This window comes from Opisthorchis viverrini (assembly GCF_000715545.1).
Source record: "Opisthorchis viverrini unplaced genomic scaffold opera_v5_72, whole genome shotgun sequence".
In the NCBI taxonomy this organism is placed as follows: domain Eukaryota; kingdom Metazoa; phylum Platyhelminthes; class Trematoda; order Opisthorchiida; family Opisthorchiidae; genus Opisthorchis; species Opisthorchis viverrini.
The window spans coordinates 1,179,377-1,203,418 of record NW_008751728.1 but is presented as its reverse complement, the minus strand read 5'-3'; the positions used below and the strand labels follow the sequence as shown (position 1 = coordinate 1,203,418).

The window sequence follows — 24,042 nt, the reverse complement described above, 5'->3', positions numbered from 1 at the left end:
AATCTTGGGCAAAAGCCTCCTACCTGTGTATCAACGCGTGAATCTGTGATTTGTTTCGGACTTTTGGGTCATAGGCAACCCACTGGGTCCCGGAACAAATCGCCGCATTTTCCCAACGTCTTTTATGTCGGACTTCCATGTCAAATTATCAGGTATTCAAAGGAACCTGCTTCCTCGGCCTGGTTAAGCTGAAAGTATGACTCGCCCTTTCATCTCTCCGTTCACCGACCTCTACCCTCACTCCTTCCCACCACCCAGTTGTCCGCTGCGGCTACATCATCCGCCGCTTCGTAACCATTGTTCCGTGTCCATACCAATATTCACTAGAGCGAATGAAAATAATCCCCCGCTAAATGCGTGTTAGCGTACTGCCCAACATTTTGTGGTTGTGAAGCTAAGAACGGCTTGTCAGGACTGCTTTGCCTAGCAAGAAGGATCAACTGTGTTATCCTGGCGGATAGTATGGACGCCTAAGTTGGACCATTAGGAAGAAGCAACCAGGCAATAAATCTAGAGTCGGTGTTCACCATACGGATATTGGGACACTTGCGTGCTGAACAACGCCTTTTCCTGGCCAGCACGAACTTTCGGTACAATCGCTCTCGCCAAGTCACTTGGATGTCACTAACCACGCGCCAGTCATAGACTTGATTGGATCGTCTGGCCGTCAGCTACGGATGGACAACCTGAATTTAAGATTGAAGTTCTTCTAGTGGTGCACAACTCTGCTCCAAAATGCCATTGTACGGGTTAGGTTATCAGTTCACATCTTAGGATTACATAAGCCGAACAGGAGCAATTCTTTCCATCGAGTTAGATGGGATTTTTGTAGTTGAACACTGCTGACCTGGTATGGCATGAAAGTTACTGGGAATCGACAACTACGCTGATGGCTTAGACTGGTTGGATGGTGAATAGGAGAAAGTGGAAGGGCCATACTATCACGTTTTAAGATCATTCGTCCAAGGCGACAGACCCGACCGAATCAATACTGTATTTCATCGAGGTTGGCGGATCTTATTGCTGCAATAGTGCCATTCCAAAAACTAGTGACTACAACCGCGCAGGTGGATCCTTTCATTGACGGATAACCAAGAACCTGAATAATTAAAGAACACTGATGAACGCTTTGCTTCAGCTAACCCGATCAACTGACCAAAAACGACGGGTGTCGGCGAGTTGGTTTGCCACGAAAATTAAACAACTATTCATTCACAGCGTCGTTGTCTTGAGTGGTGAGCTGACCGCTTCAAAGGATAATTCGACTAGTCTTTTTTAACGCAATCTGTGGAAGAACCCAACAAACTTAAGTGCAGCATTAGTATTAGTTCACCTTCAGCAAAAAAACATCGCGAGCTATCGTCGCCCTCAACGCGACAAGGCACTCTTCCCCGATGGTTTATACGCCGCGTTTTTTTAAGCCAGACAGCGGAGTTGTTTGTCACAAGGTTTGGAACGGGAAAGCACACTCGTGTAATGGATTGTTGCAACCGTGGTTCCAGTTTTAAAAACGGGCGCAAGACCCTCATCTTGAATTGATCGCCAACAACTTCAGCCTCAAAAACCGCTTAGATGTTATACAGTTGTTATATCTGCGCTTCGTACGTTGGTGATTTGGGGAGCTAGAGTAGATAGCGACGCATTGGAGGCGGTTGCTGATGTAGTTAGTGCGTCAGTATAAGAGAACTTTAAATGAGGAGATAGGAAGTTAAGCTACGCATTGGGGGCCACAGCTTGGATGCATACGCCTCTCAGTGCGCGCTACTGGACCATGTCTGATGATGTCTGTATTGATGTGTTCCGTCTCAGGGTCCAGAACCAGGAATGCGACAAAGCTAGTTTTTCGGGTTTGGTTTGCTACTAATGGCCTTCATACTCTGCTACCAGTTCAATGCTTGACCTCTGGTCTATACCCACCTTCCGCGTGATTATGCGAAGAATACTTTTCGAGGAAGTCGGTCAACTGACATATGGAGCACGTGACGAAGCCGTCGCAACCCACAGAGCCTGATCAATCCACCTATTGTGAGTGATTTATTTCTCCCGAAAACCTCTCAGCATTACTGATGCAGTGTTCCCATCAGACTTTGAGGACTGTGATGGTTAAACTGAAAGTTTTCTAGCGTCCTCAGCGCTTTCTGACAAGATGGAGCGCACCGCAGCACTTTAAACTCGACCCTTGATGGATAGGCTGATGTCACGCCTACGTCACAGGTGATGCAGTTTCGCGAAAGCTGCTCTGGGTTTCCTAATGCGGGTGGAAACATCTTTGGCTAGACTACTGAGACTGATGCAGCTGCCCAGGTAGAAAAATTTGCCTACTACCCAAATCAGCTTATCCGCAAGCACGAGGTTAGGGTTCGAGCCCACTTAGTATTACAGCAACACTCCACACTTTGCGGGTGTGAAGCTCACGCTAAACAGTGAGACAACTATTTAGATCATTTAACATTCATTGCCAGATCCAAGAGGAGTTGTGTCTTCTGGGTACTTGCTATTTATGAGCGAATGCCATGGGGGTATGTCAACTCTACAAGCGTCGGAGACTGGGAGTGAGCTCTCCATGATCATATTACCGTTGAATTTGAAGAGGAAGGGTGAGGGTAGACAGCGTTGCCTGAAGCCACTTGGTGTACTGAACTCAGGTCAGAGCTTATCACAGACCTCCACAAGTTTACGGAAGTTGGCGTGTATTGTCTTAGGGGGCGTCGGGCATTTATTTCGGGCACCTTTGCTTTATAGACACTGCGATAGTGCCTGACGTTTCACAGAGTCAGAGGCAGGCTCCACGTCAAGGAAGATCAACACTGTAATTTGCTGGAAGCAGTATCGTCGTTCCAGAATCCGACGGGGGTTGAGAATATGGTCGATGCATCCTTTTGCTGGAAAAGTCGGGTTTGGCTTTCACGGATCAGGCTCTCCATGTGTTCAGTTAACCTTTGAAGGACAAGACCATTATCACCTTCGATGCTACCGCTCCCAGGCTAATGCCGCGGTGATTTTTACTCAATTTTTGCTTACCCTATTTGAGTGAAGGAAGAACCGTAATGTTCTGCATTCTGCAGGCTTTTAATCTTCACTCCATATAGCGCCGGTAAGATTTTCCAGATGCGTAATCAGGAATCCTCCCCGTTTGGATATAGACCTTTCGATCCTGGTGTCTCCACGTTTTAGGAGGGCTATCGTACCTTATTTCTTTTGACGATTGACTGAGATGTAGATTTCATTTTTCCATATGCGCTGTCTCCAGGGGTGTGTTGCAGGAGGCCAGCTAAACGGTTCTTTTAAGTGTCCGGCGAATGAATCTATGGGCCGCCTTCACTTATCGTTTCACCGACCGTTGCTTCTAGGTAATGAGGTCCAGGTTTCTATAATTTTCTAACAACCTCCTACCCTCTTTGTCGTTAGACCGGTGGCTCAGGATGTCTCAGTGGTTAGAGCGCGAATTTACTGATTGGAAGGTCCTTGGTTGAAACCCAACCCTTGCATCTCGACTTTTCCTGTCTAAGTTTGGGCAGCTTGGCAGTATTCTGCCCTCGTGTTTCTTTCGAGTGGCTTGGCAGCTAGGCACCGAAGGGGTGTTACAGCTGAACGACTTTCCTATGACCAATCAATCGTAATAATTGGTATAGGGTACTAACGTTTTCAGGTGCAAGAGCCTTCGCCTGTTGAGCCTTCGATGTCCACCAAAGCCCTCGGTCTTTCTTTGTGATCCTCACTGTTTGGCGTTAGAGGGATTTGATTGGACTCGTTGACCGCTTGTATGGGTCTTCTGGCGTTAATCAGGACTAGCGATCCATATATTTTGTAGTCATTTGGTCGGATGGGAGAAGTCGGACAGATAGCAGTGAGCGCCGCTACCATAGCTCCTTTCACGTTTCGCCGTGCTTCATCCCCGTGCCTGCAGCCAGTACAGTGTTGATTCACTATAGAGTAGATCACCTAGCTCGGGTCGATACTGCTGAGCTATGACAGTTCTCCGAAAATGGTTGATTTGTATGCGAAGGCTGTCAGGCGTGCTCGCAATGTGGCGTGATGGCAATCAAACTGCGTACTCCCAGGAGGAAGAGTAATATTGAATTGTGGCTCTCCACCGCTGGCTGATAGACACATTGTCTGGCTGAGTCCATGGTTGGCTTACGCTTGGTACCCGCCAGATTACACAATGCGAACGTTTATTTTTAAAATTCATACCAACTAGAAACAGTTAGCGATCACCACATAGCCTCAGGAGTTGTCATTCGTTGTCTGTGTGATGAGCATCGGCTCCGAATCGACCGCCCAGATATGATTCCAAGAAGCCTAGTTGACCAACTCGGGCATCCGCATCGCCCGAAAGGATCAAAATGTCACTGCTTCTCGCCTGACAAATAAGCCCGGGTAACTTCTTGGGAAGTATGCTTCTCAGGGTCAGAACTTCGATTTCTTGGGGCGTTCGCCGATACTACAATAATAAATAATAGTAGTCCAGTTGTAGCGCTATCTCGACACCTAACTGCCATGCCACCAGGAGGCACGAGGCTGAGATGCTGCCAGGTTGCCCAAGTCTAGACAGGAACAGTTGATATGCTGAGGTTGGGTTCGAGCCCCAGACCTTCCGGTCCGTAGTAAGAAAATCGTCCAGCAGCAGCACCCTTTCGGTGCTTAACTGCCACTCCACCAGAAGGAAGCACGAGGGCTGGGATACTGCTAGGCTGCCCAATCCTAGACAGGGGAAGTCGAGAGGCAGAGGTCGGGTTCGAACCACGGATCTTCCGGTCAGTAAATTCTCGCTCTAACCAATGAGCCATCTCGAGCTCCGATACCACAAACGGCCCGCGTTCCTTCTGTCGAGTAACTGAGTTTGCTTGAGCTGGATAACCGAACGGTGTAAATAATACTGTCCACTGCACTCCACTCCAGCGAGGTAGATTCAGCTCTGAGGCAGGGTGCAACTCACACACCATATATTCCATGAGTCATCGCTTCTGGATCACCGGACACACGGGCAGTGGAATGTAAAAGAGCTGAGTTCGTCGATGGAGTTTTAAGGTGCACGACCACGCCTGCGTGTTTCAGAGATGAAGTATGCATTAATTTTAAGGGAGTGTAAGGCCTCGCCAGGTGGTGATTATTCAATGTAGAGTACAAACGTTGAGAGCTCCCGTGCAGAAGGAGTGGATTCAGCAGTGTTGTTTATTTGTCGTTACTGTGCAGCGGAGTGCATAAAGCACATCGGTTAGTGGAGTGACAACCGATTGACCCAGTGACGTTTGCATAGTGGAAAGGGGTTGGGGAAGGGTACCAGTGGGCAAAGTTGTGCTGTACCTCCATGCTTCCCAGGCCGAAGAAGGCGGTTTAGGTGACTCAAAAGTCTAACCCACAAGGTAGTGGGAGGATGTAGGATTTTTGTTCAGGCATCTTGCCCATAGCCTCTAACTCAGAAGTCTGACCCGTCAGACGGCGGGCAGCAAGGTTTTATTTGTGGACTCAGTAATGACTCAGTAGTCTGAGCTGCTCAGCTGCTGAGGTATGGCCCAGTCTGAAGACAGAAAGCCAGGTACTACTCTCTGACGTCTATTGCAGTTGCGCACAGCAAGTGCCTTTTGAGCAGCGCCAAACTCCTTGGCTGTAAAAGTATTTTGACCGTACTTAATAATGCACTTGCGGTCACGACCAATCGTTGGGTTATCGAAGTTTGAGTTTCGGACCCTTTGTATTTTTACCCGTCGTTTCTCTGGAGAAGTTAACATCGCCACCTCCTTGAATTCGGACATGCTTTTCACCTGGGGAGACATCTTAATACCCTGACACTCCCATCGCAGAGGGCGGTATGACTATACCTCGTAATGAGATTACTCATGATACAAGAATGTCGCTTGTCTTTGTCTAACTGCTCCCTTTAGGTTTGGCATGATTGCACCCTGTGGAGCGGAGTTTCACCCAGCGTAGCCCGCGGAACCATTGGAACACTCAATCTCGACCACTACGTCAAGTTGGCAACCTTAATTCTGGAACAAGCGTAACGCGTGACCAGCTGAGTTGTCGAGGGAGAAGGAATATTCCCGAAAATCATTCGGCATACCTATTTGCTCTGCTTGTTAATGAGCATCTTACTTCTACATCTGAGCAGGTGCCACCGTTCTGTCTATGGGAGCTTTGTTTTCGATATTCCGAGATGCTGGGTTCTATTGACGATCCTCCCTTCAAGCAGCAACAAATTCGTAACATGAGTTGGAGATTTCCTCCTTGTCCGACTCGTCCGTGTCCTTTATGCATATCGGGGGTCTCTTGGCATCAAGCACCGCCTATAATTTCGCTAGTGGTATGCTATTTTTACTACTCCATTGGGATGGAGCATTTCCTCATCTAACGGGGTGGAACGTGATATGTTCCCGAATACTAATATTCGCTTACTTTCTCGTTTCAGCTACTTTGCTGACAGACTGCGGTTGCTTGCTAGTAATCACAAATTTACTTTAACCAGCTGGTAAATATTGTGCTGGGCTGTTTATATATGGTTTGATTTTTTCCGAAAATTCCACTGCGATTTGATCTGGCTCCTGGCCAACAATGGGGGCGAGTGCTAGTCGGGGCTGGGACAACGAATCGTTGATTGATAAGCTGTTGGACGGTGGCTTGTCCTTATCTCCAGATTTGGAACGAGCCATGCGGCTGGTGGATCGAGGCGACTACTTTGAAGAGAAAAGTTCCAGAGCTTATATGGACCTCGCTTGGCGTTCCGGATCACTACATCTGTCCGCACCAAGCATATACATTTCTGCACTGAACAACCTGGATCTTGCTCCGGGGCAACATTTTCTCAATATCGGTAGCGGTTCATGCTATTTGAGCACAATTGTCGGTCTGATCTTAGGTAGGTCCCCAGAATGTCTACTTATTCGTCTCTTGTTGCCTGTAATCGCGAACAGTAGACAGTCACAAAGAATATTAACAGCAACACCAGTGATGAGCACTGGCGCTTCATTGTTTTAATAAAACAAAAGCTCCGTGGCGGAAAGAGCGAAACGAGGCGCTGGTATCAGTTTATCACGCAAAATAACCGCTTGAGCAACTCTACAAATTTTCAACACTACACTTGAGGGTATACGCTTTCTGTATCTCGAGTTGTCGGCCCACACTCAGAAATGCTCGATATTCTCTACTAGTAAACGGGCTTATCGAAGTTGACGTTTCTTGGACCACTTGATACTGGGTCATAAGTTTGTGCGGACTTTTTATACCGCTGAGTGTTCTTCTGAGGTCCAATGCTCACTTTTCTGCCAAAATAAGTGTTTTGGAATGCTTGATACTGCTAATTGCCTTTGTAAATGGAATAAGTATACATTATTATGTCTTCAGGCTCATGTGCGTGTATAATTCCTATAGCTTCAAACTCGATAGAATTATCGGTATTCGATACACTGTCGGTACTATTTCGCATGATATATAGTGTGAGGTTGCCTCAAGATTTCATTGCGAGAACATTTAAAGAAATCCCTGTGGGTTTTTGGGTTTGGTAGCATTAAAAGGTCGCACAAAATTCACAGAAAGATCACCACCGGCGTTGTCCTGTTTGAGGCACCTGGGGCCGGCATAGTCTCCGGAAGCTGTACCAATCAATTTCTAACCTGAACCTTAACTTCGTCGTCGCTGAGTTTTAGGCTCGATCTAGTCAGTACGGTACAAAATATATACCAGTATTGTGTAGAGTGTGGTGGACTGTGCCAAATCTTCAATTAGTCAATAAAAAGCCGTTTTCGACTGATTTGTTCAGGTCGAGGATGAATTACTATAGCTTATAGAAACTAAACCTTCCCATGGACCTCAAACGGTGAAATGTGTGCAGTCTGTCCCTGGATTTTATACAACCTTCAGATACTACTCTAATCCAAGAACTATTTTGCGTATTCCAGTGGACCACGCGCTCTCAGAAGTCTAAAGTAATGAAATCCTGACATCTTTCCAACTGATTAGACCACCATGGGCTTGAGATGACTCACCCCCAGACGAGGTTACTTGACTTAGGTGCTCGGATGGTTGCGCCCCACAGGTTTCCTCCCTTTCTCGTATATTTTGGCTCAAAAGTACACCGTTAACCCATTGCAAAACCCTAGATGATCCGTTGAGGACTTTTTGTATGTGGAGTCAGGAAATCTCACCTTTTCGGTGACCTATGCCTGAGAACTCTCTACCACGGCAATTTTTGTTTTTCTACTGTATTAGTGCTAAACAAATCGCCACATGCGCAGTCGATCAAGTACTCCGACAACGGGAGCTGTAAAACGTAAAAAATACCCAACAGAGCATAAATCCGGTTCTGCTTTATTAATCACAGACTGTTGTGTACTGCAAACGGTGGTTCAACTTCTATGTCGGTCCTTGGCTTACCGCTCCGCCCTCTATTATATATAAAAAGACCACCTTGAGAGGGTCCTTTATGGAGGCGAGAAAAGCTTACTATCACCATACGGATCTGGTCATCACAAAATGATCCGAAAGGTCGCGCTACAGTCTTCATGAAAGGGTTAGAAGTGCCGGTGTGATGTTCGCCCTGATTGGCTGGCATGCTTTCGTTCAGTCCGTAGCCCGCACGTGACATATCTGTTCAATTGAAGTGGTGTTCGGCCTCTAGACACTCTCCCTGTTTCTCCTTCGATCCTCCTTGCCCATTTTTACAGGTTATAAAGGGATAAATCATGGGATCGAACTAAACGAGAATAACGTCGCATTTTCCAAGCAACGTTTGACGACCTTCTTGGCATCTTCAGACGCTCCTTGTGAGCGGGACTTTTGTGTTCCACACTTCCTGCATGGGAACATTTTCAACTTGGTTGTTCCGCCATCGGTAAGGAACGGTTCGAATAATCGGACTGCAGCGCCACAAGATAGTGGTGAGGATTCAGATAGTGACGCTCCTGAGGATGAAGATATGCACCTGTCAGTGAACGAGGATCCGGACGCAGTACAGAACATGGAAGTGAATCCGAACGAAACAGCTCCTGTGGGTTCTCAGGTTGGTGAACGGCAAGCATCTGAGACGGATGGTCATGGGACCCGACCTTCTGGACGCTTAAGGACCGCTGTGCTCAAAATTGATCCACCTCCAGTTGTTTCATTGGCTAAAGCAGACTGTGAGTAGCTACTTTTCGCTTCGTGTTTTGAATGCTTTTTTGTCGTTGCTACCTTGTTACACGCTATGTTTAATACTCCATTACATTGTGCAGCACCGTCAACAAACGGCGTCAAGCAGTGGCCTACATATGATCGCATCTACGTTGGTGGTGGGATTCGCAGTCGTGCACAGCTGCAAGCACTACTTCGGTTCTTGAAGATAGGCGGCATAATGGTTGCTCCTGTACAGGATGAAGTAAGTTGGCATCATAGCCTCTATGGAACTGACGGGTTGTCCATTTACAGCCGACTGGCTCCGTAGTCATATGGAGTCACCTCCCTATTTCCTTTTCTTGTTTTGGATAAGTTACCCACAAAATTGTCAGAATTAGAAGGCCTGGGCAGCCTGGCGGTATCCCGGCCCTCGCGCTTTCATCCGGTGGCATGACAATTACGCACCGGAAGGCTGCTACAGCTGAACGACTTTTTGTGTCGACCGCCAGAAACTGCGGCTTTTCGTGACGGTCCAGTGTGTCTGTTATAAATCTCCATTTCTTTAAGGGTGTTGTATGCCATCTACCGCGTTCTCCGTGGGTTATACGGCAAGCTGTCTTTTGTGTTTTCTACACTCAGTGGTTATAAGAAAAGCTATCTCGTTTGTTATGTTATCAGCTTTGTTATGTAGGTGCTACTTTATTATTCTCTTCCTGCCTCTCAAACGGGTGGCGGAGTGTTCCCGGGGTTATCACTTGCTGATATTGAGTACGCAGATCACATTGGTATCCTTGGTACAGTTCCTTCAGAGATGCTTTTCATTTTGACTAATCCGAATCGTTTTGTTTCGCGGTTTGTTGTACGCTTCACACCTGCGATTTGCGAATTTCTTATACAAGACTGGGTGGGATCAATCATAACCTCGTGCTTTCAGGTCAGCCAACCGACCTGCTGATCAGATTTGTCATAGAAGGTCTAGTGAACTGGTTATGGGTGAAATTATTTCTCGAATTGGGACGGTTGTATCGTTGTTTTACCGATCTGCTGTGGCGCAGGCATAGCGTTAGTTTATCTGTCAATGGCATATTCTACGCCACGGCTCCATACTTGTTTATGGACTAGAAACGTTGCCCTCACGCGCAGAGAATGTACGACAACCCTCACATTGAAACCAACCTGCCCTTTGCATTTGGTTACTAACTGGTTATTTGACCTGAGCTGAAAGTGTCTCCCAACAGAATGAAGGAACGGATTTTTAGGCGAACTCAGTTTAATCGGCAGCTTAACTAGAAATGTGTAACAGCAGCCTTATGTTTAAGCATATTTTCAGTTTTGTTGCCTGCGGTTTATGCAACGGTATGGGGGTGGAGGCTTTTTTCAGGGGAAGTCACCGAGTTAAAGTAGGTGAATGCAGATTCAAAATTAGGGAAGTTATTGGCTTCGACGTCCTATTGTTAACTTTTTGGAAGTTCCGTGGTGTAAAGTAAGGTAAATTGCAGACCCGAGCAGATACAGCTTAGCCAAATTCAAAGGCATCCTCATTGAGTACACGTGCGGCATGCGTTACTAAGTATCTGGAGCTCAGACCACATCTGAATAGTATCTTGCGGTTAGCCATTGTTCGTCCCGTATTTGTCGATCTTTTTACACCACAATCCATTGAGGATTGTCATTCAAAAGCACATAGTGAGAGATCAAGGAAACTGAATCGACTGAGTGGACCGGTGAGGAACAAGTCCGCATGGCGCTCTGCAGCTAACCACCATTTCGGGACACGCGGCAACGGTGACGGAAGGTTATATCCGGCAGCATCGCAAGGACCGACACCCTCAGAATGTGAGAATGGGTACCTTAGTATGCACCAAAATATCTGGTGTTGGGTAAGCATTCATCAAACCGGCATCCTTTCTCACGAAAGTTGATTTTACAATAACCGTCAGGTAAAAGAGAACACTTGCAGAGTAAACACTCATAATGATTTAAATCTTGCGCCTTTTCCCTAATTCTACCCCGTAGGCTTCATGTTTAGCAAAGACTTCACAATATTTCGCGATTATAAGAGTTGAAAAGCCGCACATAGAAACCGAGGTATTGTGTGCAGCTTTTCTTGCGTCTGTCGTGCAGGCCCATTATGCGTTGACCAACGCACAATTCTTCTGGGATATTGGCCTCAGTACTTTTGGCATCTGACCGTTTAAGTAAGACTCGGGCTACTAGCCCGCTGCACAGCTCATCAGATTAAGGCCTCGATACTCGTCAGATGAAGTCTTACTTCCATTTCCTTTATGAACTGCCAGTCCAGAGCATTTTTGAATCCCTTTGGAACTCCCTACTGATCGATGTGGGTCAGTTCGCGAATCTCATCCTTCAAGGTTCTGTTGCAAATTATCCTCTCTAGTTGCTTTTCTCTTCCGCAATGGCCTGTTTACGGATCATACCTCTTCAGTAGTCGGATGAGGATTCAGCGGTTGTATCACTTTAGTGCAGTCCATCCTCCGTAACTCAGCTGATGCTTATAAGTCTGTTCAGGAACTTTTTGAAAGGTATGTGCCAAATACCACTTGAGCTGACATGTTGGAGCACTTGGGTTAGTTTGACGCATACATCGTAAATGGCTTTGGAAGATCGCAAAATCCTCTGCGCTGCCATCGGCCAGCATTGTGTTCAATCTGTTCGCTTCCTTTTCTCTGCCTTTCGATCTTGATGCGATTCTGTCGCTGAACCAGGCAATCTGTTCTAGTCCTTTGCTTCGCTGTTCGGATAGACAACACTAATGGCAAAGGCTTTATCTACTGAACGACAGATAGTACATACATCAACCCCGTTTCGTCGAATATTTTTACCTCAAAGTCCATACGTTCAGTGATAAGCTCAGTAGAGTGTGGTTTGCGAAGCCGGATGTTAAGCCCCGTTTGGATGAACTGATAGCCTGGTCCATAGTCGGTCGCTCGCATCACCCGTGTGATGCGCGCCACTTGCTGGTTAGTTATAACGTAATCGAGCAAATGTGACGGTTCTTTGCATAGGTTTGTCCATGTCATGGTGTCATACGAAACTACGGGACTCAACCATTCCATAAGGATGAAATCTGTATAGTATGCTTTCTCGGAAAATTTCTGCCCAACAGTATATCGTGGATGGCGACCTTCTCCTCAAGGAGTCTGGACAACCGACTAAATGGTTGTAAATAAGATGTCTGAGCAAGCGATTTCGCACAGGACATCCGTAATGAGATTCAGAAAGATATTGCATTATCCGCGTTCAAACTAAGGGGCTTTTGAGAAAAATCAGGATTTCCTCCTCGAGTAACGCCCCAGTTTATTACTCTCCGCGGAAGTATTTAACTGTACGACTCAAACACAAGAAAACACGACAGATTCCCCCCCAAATACCCTGTCCGGTTCAATGTATTCAGTTGTCGTATTAGACTAGCTATCTACGTTTCAAGAAAGGAGGTTCATTGGGTCTCTCAATGATAGCGGGTATCCCTCCCTAAATCAGCCACCGGAAAGCCTCCCAGCTTGGTGTTTCAAGATCATTGTCTTATCAACATAGGGGCCAACGTGAAGACTCTGTTACACGTGTAAAGCCAACGATTTTTGTTTTTCGTTCAACAAATATATGATCTTTCATCACGAAGAACAACTTAAAGTGTTTCCTTCCATCGCAATAGTTTAGCAGATCGTGCAGACTGTCAAGGGAAACTTCAAATTTAACAGAACGTGCGTGTGTGAATCCCAGCTTATTTGACAGCAGTCCATGACTAAAAAGGTCACCCATCTCTCTGCCAGAGGTTCATTTTCTTGAGGAGTTGGTGGCACTTTTCCTTCAGTATGTTTAACCTCACTTTTAAACCGACTTTGACCCACAAGCAGCGGGCGACGAATAAGTCTCCCTCCACAACGTTCCCAAACACTTGTGACCGATGGGCTAAGCACTTCCATGGGTTTCGATTAGCGCACAGACGGAAAACAAATTCATAAACCAGACAGACTCTGTGGACACTTATTTGTGACTTAAGCCAGTTGAATCTGTATTTCTGACTCCAGCTACTTTATTTAACGACATTTATCGAAGGTCTGTCAGTACTCTTTCAGCACTGCTAGAGTGGATTCACATACCTTGTTCTCTCTGTTTTATGGATTCATGATGCTATTGCCCATTCGCGTGTCACACTCGTATGACACTGATTCATTGACGTCTCTGAAGGTACTCGCTGTGTGGTGTGTCGTACTAGTACCTTTGGTCACATGTGATCCCAGAGTTATTCTTCTCAACTCAATTATAGGTGGCTGGTCCCGTAACTGATCGGTAATCAACGGATGAGGAAACGATTACTTATGTCGTTGCTAAGGCAAATGTAGGGCTGGTTGATGTTATGAAAAAATTCCAAAATTTCACTGGAGATCTTATCCTGCAAGTTGGACCAATCTATGCTGAAAATCCGAGAAGCCATGTACAGCTGTTTCACCCTTGTGAAGAATAATCAGTTCGCATCTCACGAGTCTCCGGATTCGAGTCCACAGCCTCCGAGTTAGTATTTGAGAACTATACCGTTCGGTCGCGAGTGGCCATTTGGTAGTGATGACCTCGCCCCTAGGGAGGATATGGTACCACTTATCATTCAGTCACGTTCTCCATATAACTACAACCAGTCTGCTCAGAAAAGAATAATCTTACAAATTGCGCTCATTTGCAAACTCACTCATTTGCACTCACTCTTGCAAGTCACATGAGCCGTTCGTCAGAGAATTCGTCACTAGAGGAGTCACATGATGTGAATTGCGTGATTGAGAGATGAGTGACGTTGCATCCTGCCTCATCATCACAAAGGTGATCCGTCACTCGCGATCGAACGGTATATACTTTAACTATTAACTGGGATACCACTATGCAGTGCTTCTCGATTGAGCTGTATAACTGTTATTATCAACGTTTTACTGTAGGATCTCCTTGAGAGTGAGAGTTGCTGGAACGACCATGGCACCTGCTGGGTGCATAAGCTATTGTTGACTTGACTGTCTTAACGACAGAATGGTTATACCAGTTGTTGTGGACGACAGGGAGGTGACCATACACATGGGTGTCAAATAACATTTGTATGTGTTAGTTTACCACTGTCGTCTTAGATCAGCAAATCAACTGAACACTTTCGGTGTGCATCTTAGATTTTAATAGATTCAGAGTATGCAGTTTTGGAAGGATTTGAAATCATGTTCCTGAAACTGTACAGGAACGAATGTAAGCAGTTAGCTAGTCTAATATGCTTTTTTGAAAACCGTATATACGGACTCGAACTGTTTGAAGCCCGCGGGAGTAATGAACCGTTAGATCCTGTTGTTTATTGTTTTCATTATGCTGTTACAAAAACTGTCGTAGCAAAACGGATATTCGTGGACTTTCTAATAAGCGTCGAGGAAGCTTAAACATCTTAGGTGCACCGGAAGGCAATTCACAATGGATTGTACGTGGATTTTGGATAACTCGCGAATTTCAATCTATCATCAGTGGCACTTTTTGATACACCATCGTAATGGTAAATCGGTACTTAAGACATGGAAATCGATATCTAACGATGTGTGATATGGTAGAATGCGGTTGAAACGGGTACATTGGTGGGATATTTTCCGATAGATCGATTTACTATCTCAAATTCTGTCTCACTTTTCACTGTTTGCGCATCCACAGCTCCTCAAAATTACCCGGATCTCAGAGGACCGAATCAGTCGTATTGACCTCCTATCCGTTAGTTTTGCCTCACTCGTTGTTCCCCCGGCAAACAGTGAAGCTCATCCTATTGAACCTCGTAAGTTATCTGTGTTGCCTTTCCAACCCTCAGGCTTTGATTTGTTTTTCTTAGTTAATATCCAACCATCTCTCTCTGATTGGCCGAAATCTATCATGACGGATGCGCGTGGTTTCGCTATTTTCATAAAAAGCGTTGCACGTCCATGAACAATTAGCTTTCCTTTTTCGGTTTGGTTACTGAAAACTGGGCAAAATTCGATCCAAACGCAATAGTCTTTGCGTGTCTCAATCTCAACAACCCATTTCTGGGTTTGGCTAAGTTGACTGACATGCTTTTCTCTCTAGAAGGACAAAACTTAATTGTTACTATCGGTCGGTCTATGGAACTTTAGGACCCTTGGGAAGATACCCCTCAACTTAGATCCCGAACCACTTTTTAGGACATACTTTGCTCAAAATCGCCCTCAGAAAAGTGCGTAGGCTCATCGCTTGTCCGACTCAATCAGGTGCGCATGTTCCCGTGACGAATGCTCAAGTTCCGCAAACGACACTTGGGCAACATGAGCGAGATTGCTTCATCCGGTTTGTTTAGGTTAGCCTATCCGAATACACCATTTGTCAGGTACGGAGATTATAGTAAATTGTGGACCTTCCAGAATAGGACAGCCCAATGTAAAAAATCGGTTTCCATTTTTTATATTAATTTTTAATTTGTTTCCTCTGATAAGAGTCTACTTCTAGTAGATACATTCAGCCGTTTTTTGTCGGAGAAGGATAATTACGAATTAGGTTACGAGAAAAAGCTATTCTTGTTAACCTTGGTTTCATAATGAAGTCTCTCAAAAGGGACGAAAAAACCCATCTTTCCGTGATATTGCTTCGTCCCTGCTTTTGCTTTTTTACAGTGCTTTGTTTTGAAAGCATATTGGGGTTGATTTGACAATGCATCATTCGCTGGATTTATTTTTAGCAACCCAGCAATCATAGTTGAATAAACAAGGTTTCATTCATGTGAAACAATTAAAATTGTGCACTGAATCTTCGTATACGATTAGTTGAATCAAATCGGGGTGAGCCAGTACACGTCTTTTACGAACCTGCCCATAGCGCATTTCGTTTGACCTTTCAAAATAGGAAGTGTTCAGTTAGTCTTTTTTGGTGGTTAATCTCTCCAAACCAAATTTGTGTCTGAAGGGTACGTCACATGGTCTCATATACGTGTAATGTTTCGCACCGTATCATGTCGATGGGCACCGTGAAATTTTTGTGAAGATTTGTAGGTTATTTTTTCACTAATCCCCCTTTCTGATTTTGCGACTCCCTTTCTCTGTGAACCAATAAGCAGTGAGCAGTAATATAGAATTCACAGTATACAATGCGACTTTAATGTTCGACCAAAATATTGTTCTTTTTTGCAGCTCCTCTTGAAGAAGTGCCTTCGCTACTTCGACTTTGTGCTCGTTTTATCCGTCAACTGTTACGAACCCCGATAGAATTGCGCCAGCATGGTCGTCCAACCCTTGGTCGGATGATCGAGGTTGAATCGTACGGGGCAATGAAGAAAAAGAGGAAGAAGAAAAAGGAACGCCTCGTGGGTGACATATCAGCGGAAGATGGAGATTCCCCGTCTACTTCTTACTTGGTTGCTGGCAGTGAGGAATCTGAGTCGGACAACAGTGGACCTACGGATGATGTCCATCCTGCGAATGGAAGCACCATAGTGGACAACAACGACGGCTCGTCTTCTAGGGATGGTCAGCAGACCTCATCCCATTCACACCGGTCCGAATCACCTGATTCACAGAGGGATAGCGGCAGTATGGTTAGATTTCTGTGAGTTGATGTTCCTTATCGAATCTCTCCTTTAAAAAAGTAAAAATAAGTCCTTCAACTGTTTTTGGTGTATAACTAATAGCACATCCAACGCGAACTAGCGTTGGACTTCTGTGAAAGTCCTTCGAAAGAAAATGTGACACCCTCTCGGAGCATAGGTGCCCTGTAGTTCGAAGGAATCACGCGGTCTGAGAAACTGCCAAGTTACCCAAGCCTAGACAGGAATGATGGAAAAGTCAGGGTTTGATTTGAATCGTAGAACTTACGGTCAATAACTTTGCGTCCCGAACTCTGAACTCTCTCAAGCTCAAAACGAGATGTCACCAGTGTACGCAATCCATAGAACTTCTGGCTAGGGGCTTTTGTCTTACTATATTGTCCATTTCCAACCATCGTTGTCAACTCGGAGGAGTCATAGTTATTGGCGTCCACCCTTCAGATTGACAGGGATTACATTTTGAGGAGCATAAAATAATAGAAAACAGTGTGTTATTCGCCAAGAATTGCAGACGGGCGGGTCAACCACATATAGGTAGGACGCACGTTTTTATGGGAATTCGAGCTGACATCTGTACGTTTTGTCTGTTTGACCTTTGCACTTTTGCGTGCTAGTCAACGTGTGTTTCCAAATTATGGCCTATCAAGTATTCGAACCGGTCATTCGAACTCAGTTACAATGCATTTTCTCATCCTGCCACCTAGTTGCGATCCCTTATATAATTTCATATCGCAGCACGACGCCAAGGTGAAGTGTAAAACAAGATGTATATATCTTCTCCATCGAACATGGAAGCTGTATCAAATACTTATTCGATCAATGATACGAGCCGAACTTAGACGCTCAGCTACCGTGCCCAGTCAGTCGGGTATCTAATTTCGTAACTACGTTTGTCATGTGGACCGTTCTCTTTTTTGGGTCTTCGACCCCGAACCTTCTTTCGTAGTCACCGATCCAGCGAAACCTAATAAAAAATAGTAACCGTTCGGATGTGGAACCCCTCCGGCATGTATCATGTATGTGACCTAAAGAAAGCACGAGGGTTGAGGCACTGCCAAATTCCCCAAGACAACAGCCGTCGAGAAGCCGGGGTTGGATTCGAATCATCGACCTTCATGTCACTAGCTTTGAGCCTTGCCGAAACCTTCATCAACGTTGACTAGCCGTCCTTCTTGATGCCTTCAGATACCCGCTACTCGAGAAAATAGGTCCCCTGAGCCCCGAGCATTGCGTGTTCTTTTGTCAGTTTCCCAGTGAGTGATTCATCAGCGTGTAGCTGCATTGACCATGCAGTGGGATATTTGCATTTCATAGAATCATATCATCACCACCAGCTGTAACAGCTGCATACTTGGCGTGCAGTGGTTGTAGCCGCCATAATTCTGTTCACCGATGATTTTGGGAGGTGAGGTAGATAGCAGTGCATTGGAGTCGATAGCTTGATATAATTGACGCGTAAATACAGGGTTGTCAATGGACTTTTCATTGAGGAGATTGGACAGGGTAGCTATGCACTGAAAGCAATCGCCTGGGTGAATGAGCGCTACTGTGGGCGCGACTGGACCATGTTTGACAATATCTATAACCACTGATGTGTCCCGTCTCAGCGTTCTCATCCAGGAGGACGGCAATGACCAGCTGTAGAATCATGTACTGTACCCCCTTGTAACAACTTCTCATCGGGGCTGTAAAAAACCTCTTAACTACTAGGTTCTCCGTCCCGTTGTAATGCGAACACCTCTCTAACACGATCGAATTCGCCTGGTTTTTCCGAGGTCGTACAACAGGTGATCCATCCATGTGGTATTCTAGGGGAAACATACATCAACAGATTGTGAATTTCTAGCAAGCAGCATATCTGTAAACAGCCAGATAGAGGGCGCAGTTAGTTTCATAAGAAGAGATCCAAATGCTGTGTGCGAAAATGTAAACGGTATCAGAAAGCATTCTCCACATAACAGATTTTTTTGTGGTGTATAGTCCAACCACCTCCTCTCTCCGTCCCTTTGTCTATTTGATTTGATAATCACCTCTGGTTGGAAGTCGTCTAACTTTGGTTGAGTTAGGGTAATCATTTACGGATTTCAAATTCTATAAGTCACAATAACTGTTTCATTGTCATGAAACGCCAAATGCAGTTCAGTGTAATCTGAGAAATATGGTTGTGCGACCCTGATCTTAGGTTTAACTAGCTCCCAAGTTGTATTGGAAAACGGTCATCTTGTCAGCAGTAGTCATTGATATGAACCTTTCCGTTCGGTTTCTTTGTGCTGTGGCCAAATGGTCAAAACTGTGGTCGGGTTACACACCCACATGCCACGTGCTTATCGACATTTGAGACAGTACGATGACGGCATTTTTCCAAACCGACTCAGTGCCTTGTCTCTTTGAACCTATTGGCCAGTTGCCGGATTGACGGTGAGCATAACTACCAGCATCCCTTATAAACCAGTGGCTCCTAATCCTTTTCTATCAAGTCTCTTGTTTTATGGTTCGGCGACCCAAAGCCGTCCTCAGTTAGCTATGGAGAAAATAGTTAACAACAATTACTGTGTCAGTTAGATAACTGACACAGACCCAGTTCATTGAAGCATTGTTACAACATGCTCAGCGTATACCCACTCCAATCAAATCCAGTTCCCGTGTTTCATACTAAAGCTGAAACCCCTGCTTGTTGAATCATTGGCCAGTGAAATCCAATTAGGACTTCCTGATCCCACGCTACTCTGTCCATCCCAGCTGACAGCCATTTGGATAAATCAATGCCAGTGGCAGAAGCCCTCAACCCTGAACTCCCTACCAGAACTCAGAATCGCTCGCCAGATAGTGACACTGAAAGGAAGCGGTTCCAATAGTTAGCAATCGGAAGTTCCTTCCCCTTATTGTCGCTCCTCAGTCTAACAATCAGAGGTCCAGACCGACTTGAATGTAATTCCACTAACCAACTGTTCATATCAGGGATTGAACGACTTTGGTGTAGGTTTGTTTACAAAGTATCATTCAATTTGCCAAACTTCGCATTAAATCAAAGAGTCTATGTTGGCTAACTCTCTTTCTTCCGGTTTTTGAAGTACGAGGTTGGTTCACTTCCGTTTGGGAAAGTCTGATTTGAATCCCATACAGTTTTGGTGGTACATGAAGAAATTTTCACACTATGGTGTTCTCCCTTTATTAAGAGTCTGGTAAACCATTTTTTCTCTTGGTGGTATTGCTTACGGAGGGTTCAAGGTAGTATCTGAGCGAACTGACTTGTGGTTACCAGTTCTTTGATGTGCATTTACTTGCAGCCGTCATTAGTCCCATACATTATGTTCATTTGTTAATATCGAACATACCAACTACATCAGGTGAACACAACGGATCGTATTTTTCAAGCATTTTCACGTGTGAATTTCGCTTTACAAATAGAGTCAGTCTGTACTGGAAGCAATGTTGGAAATTACGGTGAAAAACCCACCTCCTGTCATGAAATGGTTTTATATAGATGCTATTCGCTTCGTGCGACCTGATGCCCAGTTACGTCTCGCTCCAGCTTTCAACCGCGGTCGATATCAGTTTAACCTTTCCTGTGTCGGTCCATATTTTGCTATCTGTTTCCTACCGAACGGCGTTTATTCAAAAGGCGCTTGATTTGTGTTCGACACTATTCAGAGTCCGTCAGTCGTTTGTAGGTTCTGTTTGTTCGATACAAATGGTGGAGAGCTATGCTGTAAAGACTAGCTTTGAAGCAAGAGCCCCACTGGCTACGTGGTACACCGAATGGTGCCAGTTGCAGCGGGGTGGTTTGCTTTTGGGAGCAGGCTGACAGAGTTCGGCCTGGAGAAGATGATTCGTCAAGCTAATTGAAGAAATATCTCCATTGAAGGCCATAGTGTTTCGTGAGTGATAAACAGCACCTGCTAAATAGAATCCTAGCGGTCCTGGGATGTTTTCCACCCCGGCTGGAATTTATCGAATGAAATTTGCATCATTGTCATCAATATCATCACTGACACCAATCTTCTTCAGGACCGAACTGTCACACAACTTGGTGGGAGAAAGCCTTATAAGGAGTGGAAAGAAATACGAATGGTAGGGACTTAGCGCGAAGAAACTATATTTCCTTACAGAAGGCGGCCAACAACAAGGTACCTACACCCTTGGACAGCACTCAACTAAACACACCTGAGCATCATGTCGAACTAAAGCGCTATCAACGGGGTTGACCCAGCCTCCATTGCGGGCCCCACCCGACACAAGTCAACGACAGGCGGACTGCAACTAGACCATCCGGCTAGGAAATGACAGCTTGCGCACCATGTCCTGCAAAGTTTCCAATTACCTGCAAGCAGGATCATGTTCGCATCAGCCAGGAAACCCGGAAAATCCCATAGTACTGAGTTTGGGAGCAGCCGCTTTTATACAAAATTGCCGTATCATCGCGCAGTGCTTTCGCCAACAATCGCTGGGAACAGAAAACAACTTTTTTCCTTGGTAGACGGTGGTTGAGAATACGTAATACATACCCTGACCATCTCAGGCGGGAAAGTTGCAGGGAGTATCGTTTGATTTCAGGCTTCAAAGTTATACCCGGTCACCTCAGCCTCACTCATTTGCTGACCACAATTGCGTGCGAGGTAACTGATTGAATTGTTTATCTTCGCATTATGATTGACTGCGTCCGTTTTCTTCTTTTGATCAAACTTTAAAATAGAAGCTAACTAGGTTTCTCATGAGATCTCCTAGGTTCCTACATGTGGATAGCCAGAAAGTTCGACAGTTGTTCGGTTCCCTAAGGTTTCCGATTCGTAGAATGAACGAGACAAACCACCTTGAGCATTGCTTCTATGAGAAACTCTCACGTTAACTCTGGTGATAGACACGCAGGAACTAGGTCTCCATGTTCGACTGCTCAAGCTATGAGAGTTGGCTAGCTCCATGCTACTCACTCTAAAGATAAGCTGATTGACTAGGCTGTTTCATGTGTACGACAAAGAGTGCATTCGAAAACCTTAACGGGACGTGTTCTCTGCTCAGATTTTGAGGTCAAAAATATGAATAACTTTCAGCGTGTCACTGACCAATGTGAATTACTTGGCTTGATTTTTATTGTCCGCTTGCACAAAGTGCTACCTAAGGCGGTAGCACAGTTGGGCGTTTTGTCACACAACAGCCAGCATCCCAATAACCATAAGTCTGAAAATCACACGCTATCCAGTGACCTTACGGCAATCACGTGACAAATACGCTGTAGAAACACGTCCGCTGCTGATAGTTTCCACGCCTGTCCATTGCACAGGGTAACATGTGTGTCTTCAGTTTTTCATGGATCTAGGAAGCCAGAGCTACCCCATCGTCGGATGTTATTCACCTCACCTAGCGTATCAAAACTACTGATCTCAAACTACTGGGTACCCATGTGCTATGCCAGCGACCTTCACCCAAGTTCACTGAAACAATTGATGCGTGTTTGCTTGCTTAGCTAGTCAATATCATTTTGTTCTGAGGTACTTTTAGAGGCAGGTGTGTATACTAACTCCGAATACTGGCTATATACTTATTATTATTCATGGTAGAGCCAACTCTGGGGATGAATCACTGAGCCTGGGAGTTTCCACATTTCTCTCCTATTAAGAGCTAATCAGTAGGTATTTGGGGAGAAAATTCCATGGAACTTGTTTGAATATTCACTGTTGAACGGCCAACCACATGACCACACACCAGTCACCTTTTGAGGACCAATCACGGTTAGATTGAGCTAAGTTTGCTTGAGTTTAATGTGGTGTGGTTAGCTCACTTCAGCTCAGCTGGGTTCACTCAACTGTAAACCGTGAACTAGGCACGGATTTTTAGCATAGGTCAACCAGTATTTGCAAGACACTGTGCTTCAATTTTCGATGTGATGAGCTTTGGCCAGTCATGCTAACTGATCAGTACATTCGGTCGTTGAATTACTCATTCAGGTCTCTGGCTTTACGGCTTTTGAGGAATGACCTACAAACTAGCGGTAAACGCTCATTATGGATAGTGTTGAGAAAAAACTGAGCATCTACTATTCATTAGTAGGTTACTTGCTTTTGCTAACAGTTGATTCCTCCCAACCAACACAGTTATTCCCCTTCATCTCAATGTTCTCCCCGTTCTCGAAAACTACTCGTGGCTTTCTCTCAGTCGACTAGCTTACATGTATGTTTCAACCGGTCCGTGCATGGATTTTTGCCTCAGAATCAACCTGTCTTTTAATGTGCCGCTGTGGACGATGCCTGGTGCTGCATGCCGCATATACGAAATCCGTTGAATTTCACCCAAAAGCATCTTTCTGTGTGTAATCGCGTTGAACCTCTGTCTTATCATTTACTGCTCGTGAATGATGCCGGTTGTTATTTACTTTAGTCTCTATATCGAGTGTTCCTCACAAGAAGCATGCACGTAGGAGCTTCAGTTATTTTCGCAATAATTGTAGGGTTGCGTCTTCGTCCGCATACTTGCCTTTCTGTTGCATCCGCACCGAACTGGCATACCCTTTCCAGTTGCTGTGTTTCACATATCTTTAATTCTCAGTGTTTTTATTTTACTGCGCTGAAGACGGGATATTCTTAACTTATCCTTGAACACTAAAAGGCCAGCACGAATACTGCTTTTGGTGTCACTGATGAGTATAATGGCCGCAAAGATATCGGATCTCCCTTTAGTGCAACGGTGTGTACACCTCCACGCCCCACTGCCTTATACTGCAGGCTTCATTGTATTACCCAGAGTCTCCTATCGGGTTGGTTGGTTTATGAAGATCACTCACTCGTAGTAGTAGAGATCTTTGTGGCTGGGTATGATGGAATTAGTGTACATTTGGCCATTACCGTCCTGCTTTATTGAATAGTCGTTTGTGTGGGTTTCCCGTGCAATGTCTATGAAAGAACCTGCAGAGCGAGAGGTCCGTCGTCCTCTGTTTATTGTGTCTACTTATACTAAACAGGCTATAGATCCTAATCCAAAGAAGAGGATTTTACGGCCTTGGGTACTCTTTCGGATGTAAAGATTCTCCAAAATTATCGGGGTACTTGAACACTGAGTCCTTTCTCTTTCCACTCTTATTTTTTTCCAACGTTAGGCTTTTTGATAATAAAAAATAAACTATGGTTTTACATTAGTGGAACACAGCCGTCACGAAGAGACTGGACCTTACCGTGGTGTGACGGTTTGCGCACCTCAGCGATCCATTGAGCTATACTGGAGAGTGTCCCGCGACACTCACAGAGTCTCTCATACCAGGTTGGTCAATGGTTAGAGGTCTGACGAACACAGTCTCCTAGCCCTCCAGATTGGGGGTTGGAACATGTGGCGACTTGTTCCGTAGAAATGGTAATGCATTTGCATTTCCCGCCAAACACCGCTGCCTT

The 24,042-nt window shown here is 45.3% G+C and overlaps 1 protein-coding gene across 1 annotated transcript in view; it reads left to right on the top strand.

Annotated features, from left to right (window-relative positions):
• Positions 1-6,412: 6,412 nt before the first annotated feature.
• Positions 6,413-24,042, top strand: part of T265_04394 (hypothetical protein) — a gene marked incomplete at both ends in the record, with an annotated part of 32,167 nt that continues 14,537 nt past the window's right edge. Inside the window, 5 exons of the mRNA XM_009169133.1 lie at positions 6,413-6,856; positions 8,661-9,113; positions 9,207-9,349; positions 14,776-14,893; positions 16,254-16,668. Coding sequence (XP_009167397.1) covers positions 6,553-6,856; positions 8,661-9,113; positions 9,207-9,349; positions 14,776-14,893; positions 16,254-16,668 — 1,433 coding nt within the window. The remainder of the gene's footprint in view (positions 6,857-8,660; positions 9,114-9,206; positions 9,350-14,775; positions 14,894-16,253; positions 16,669-24,042) is intronic.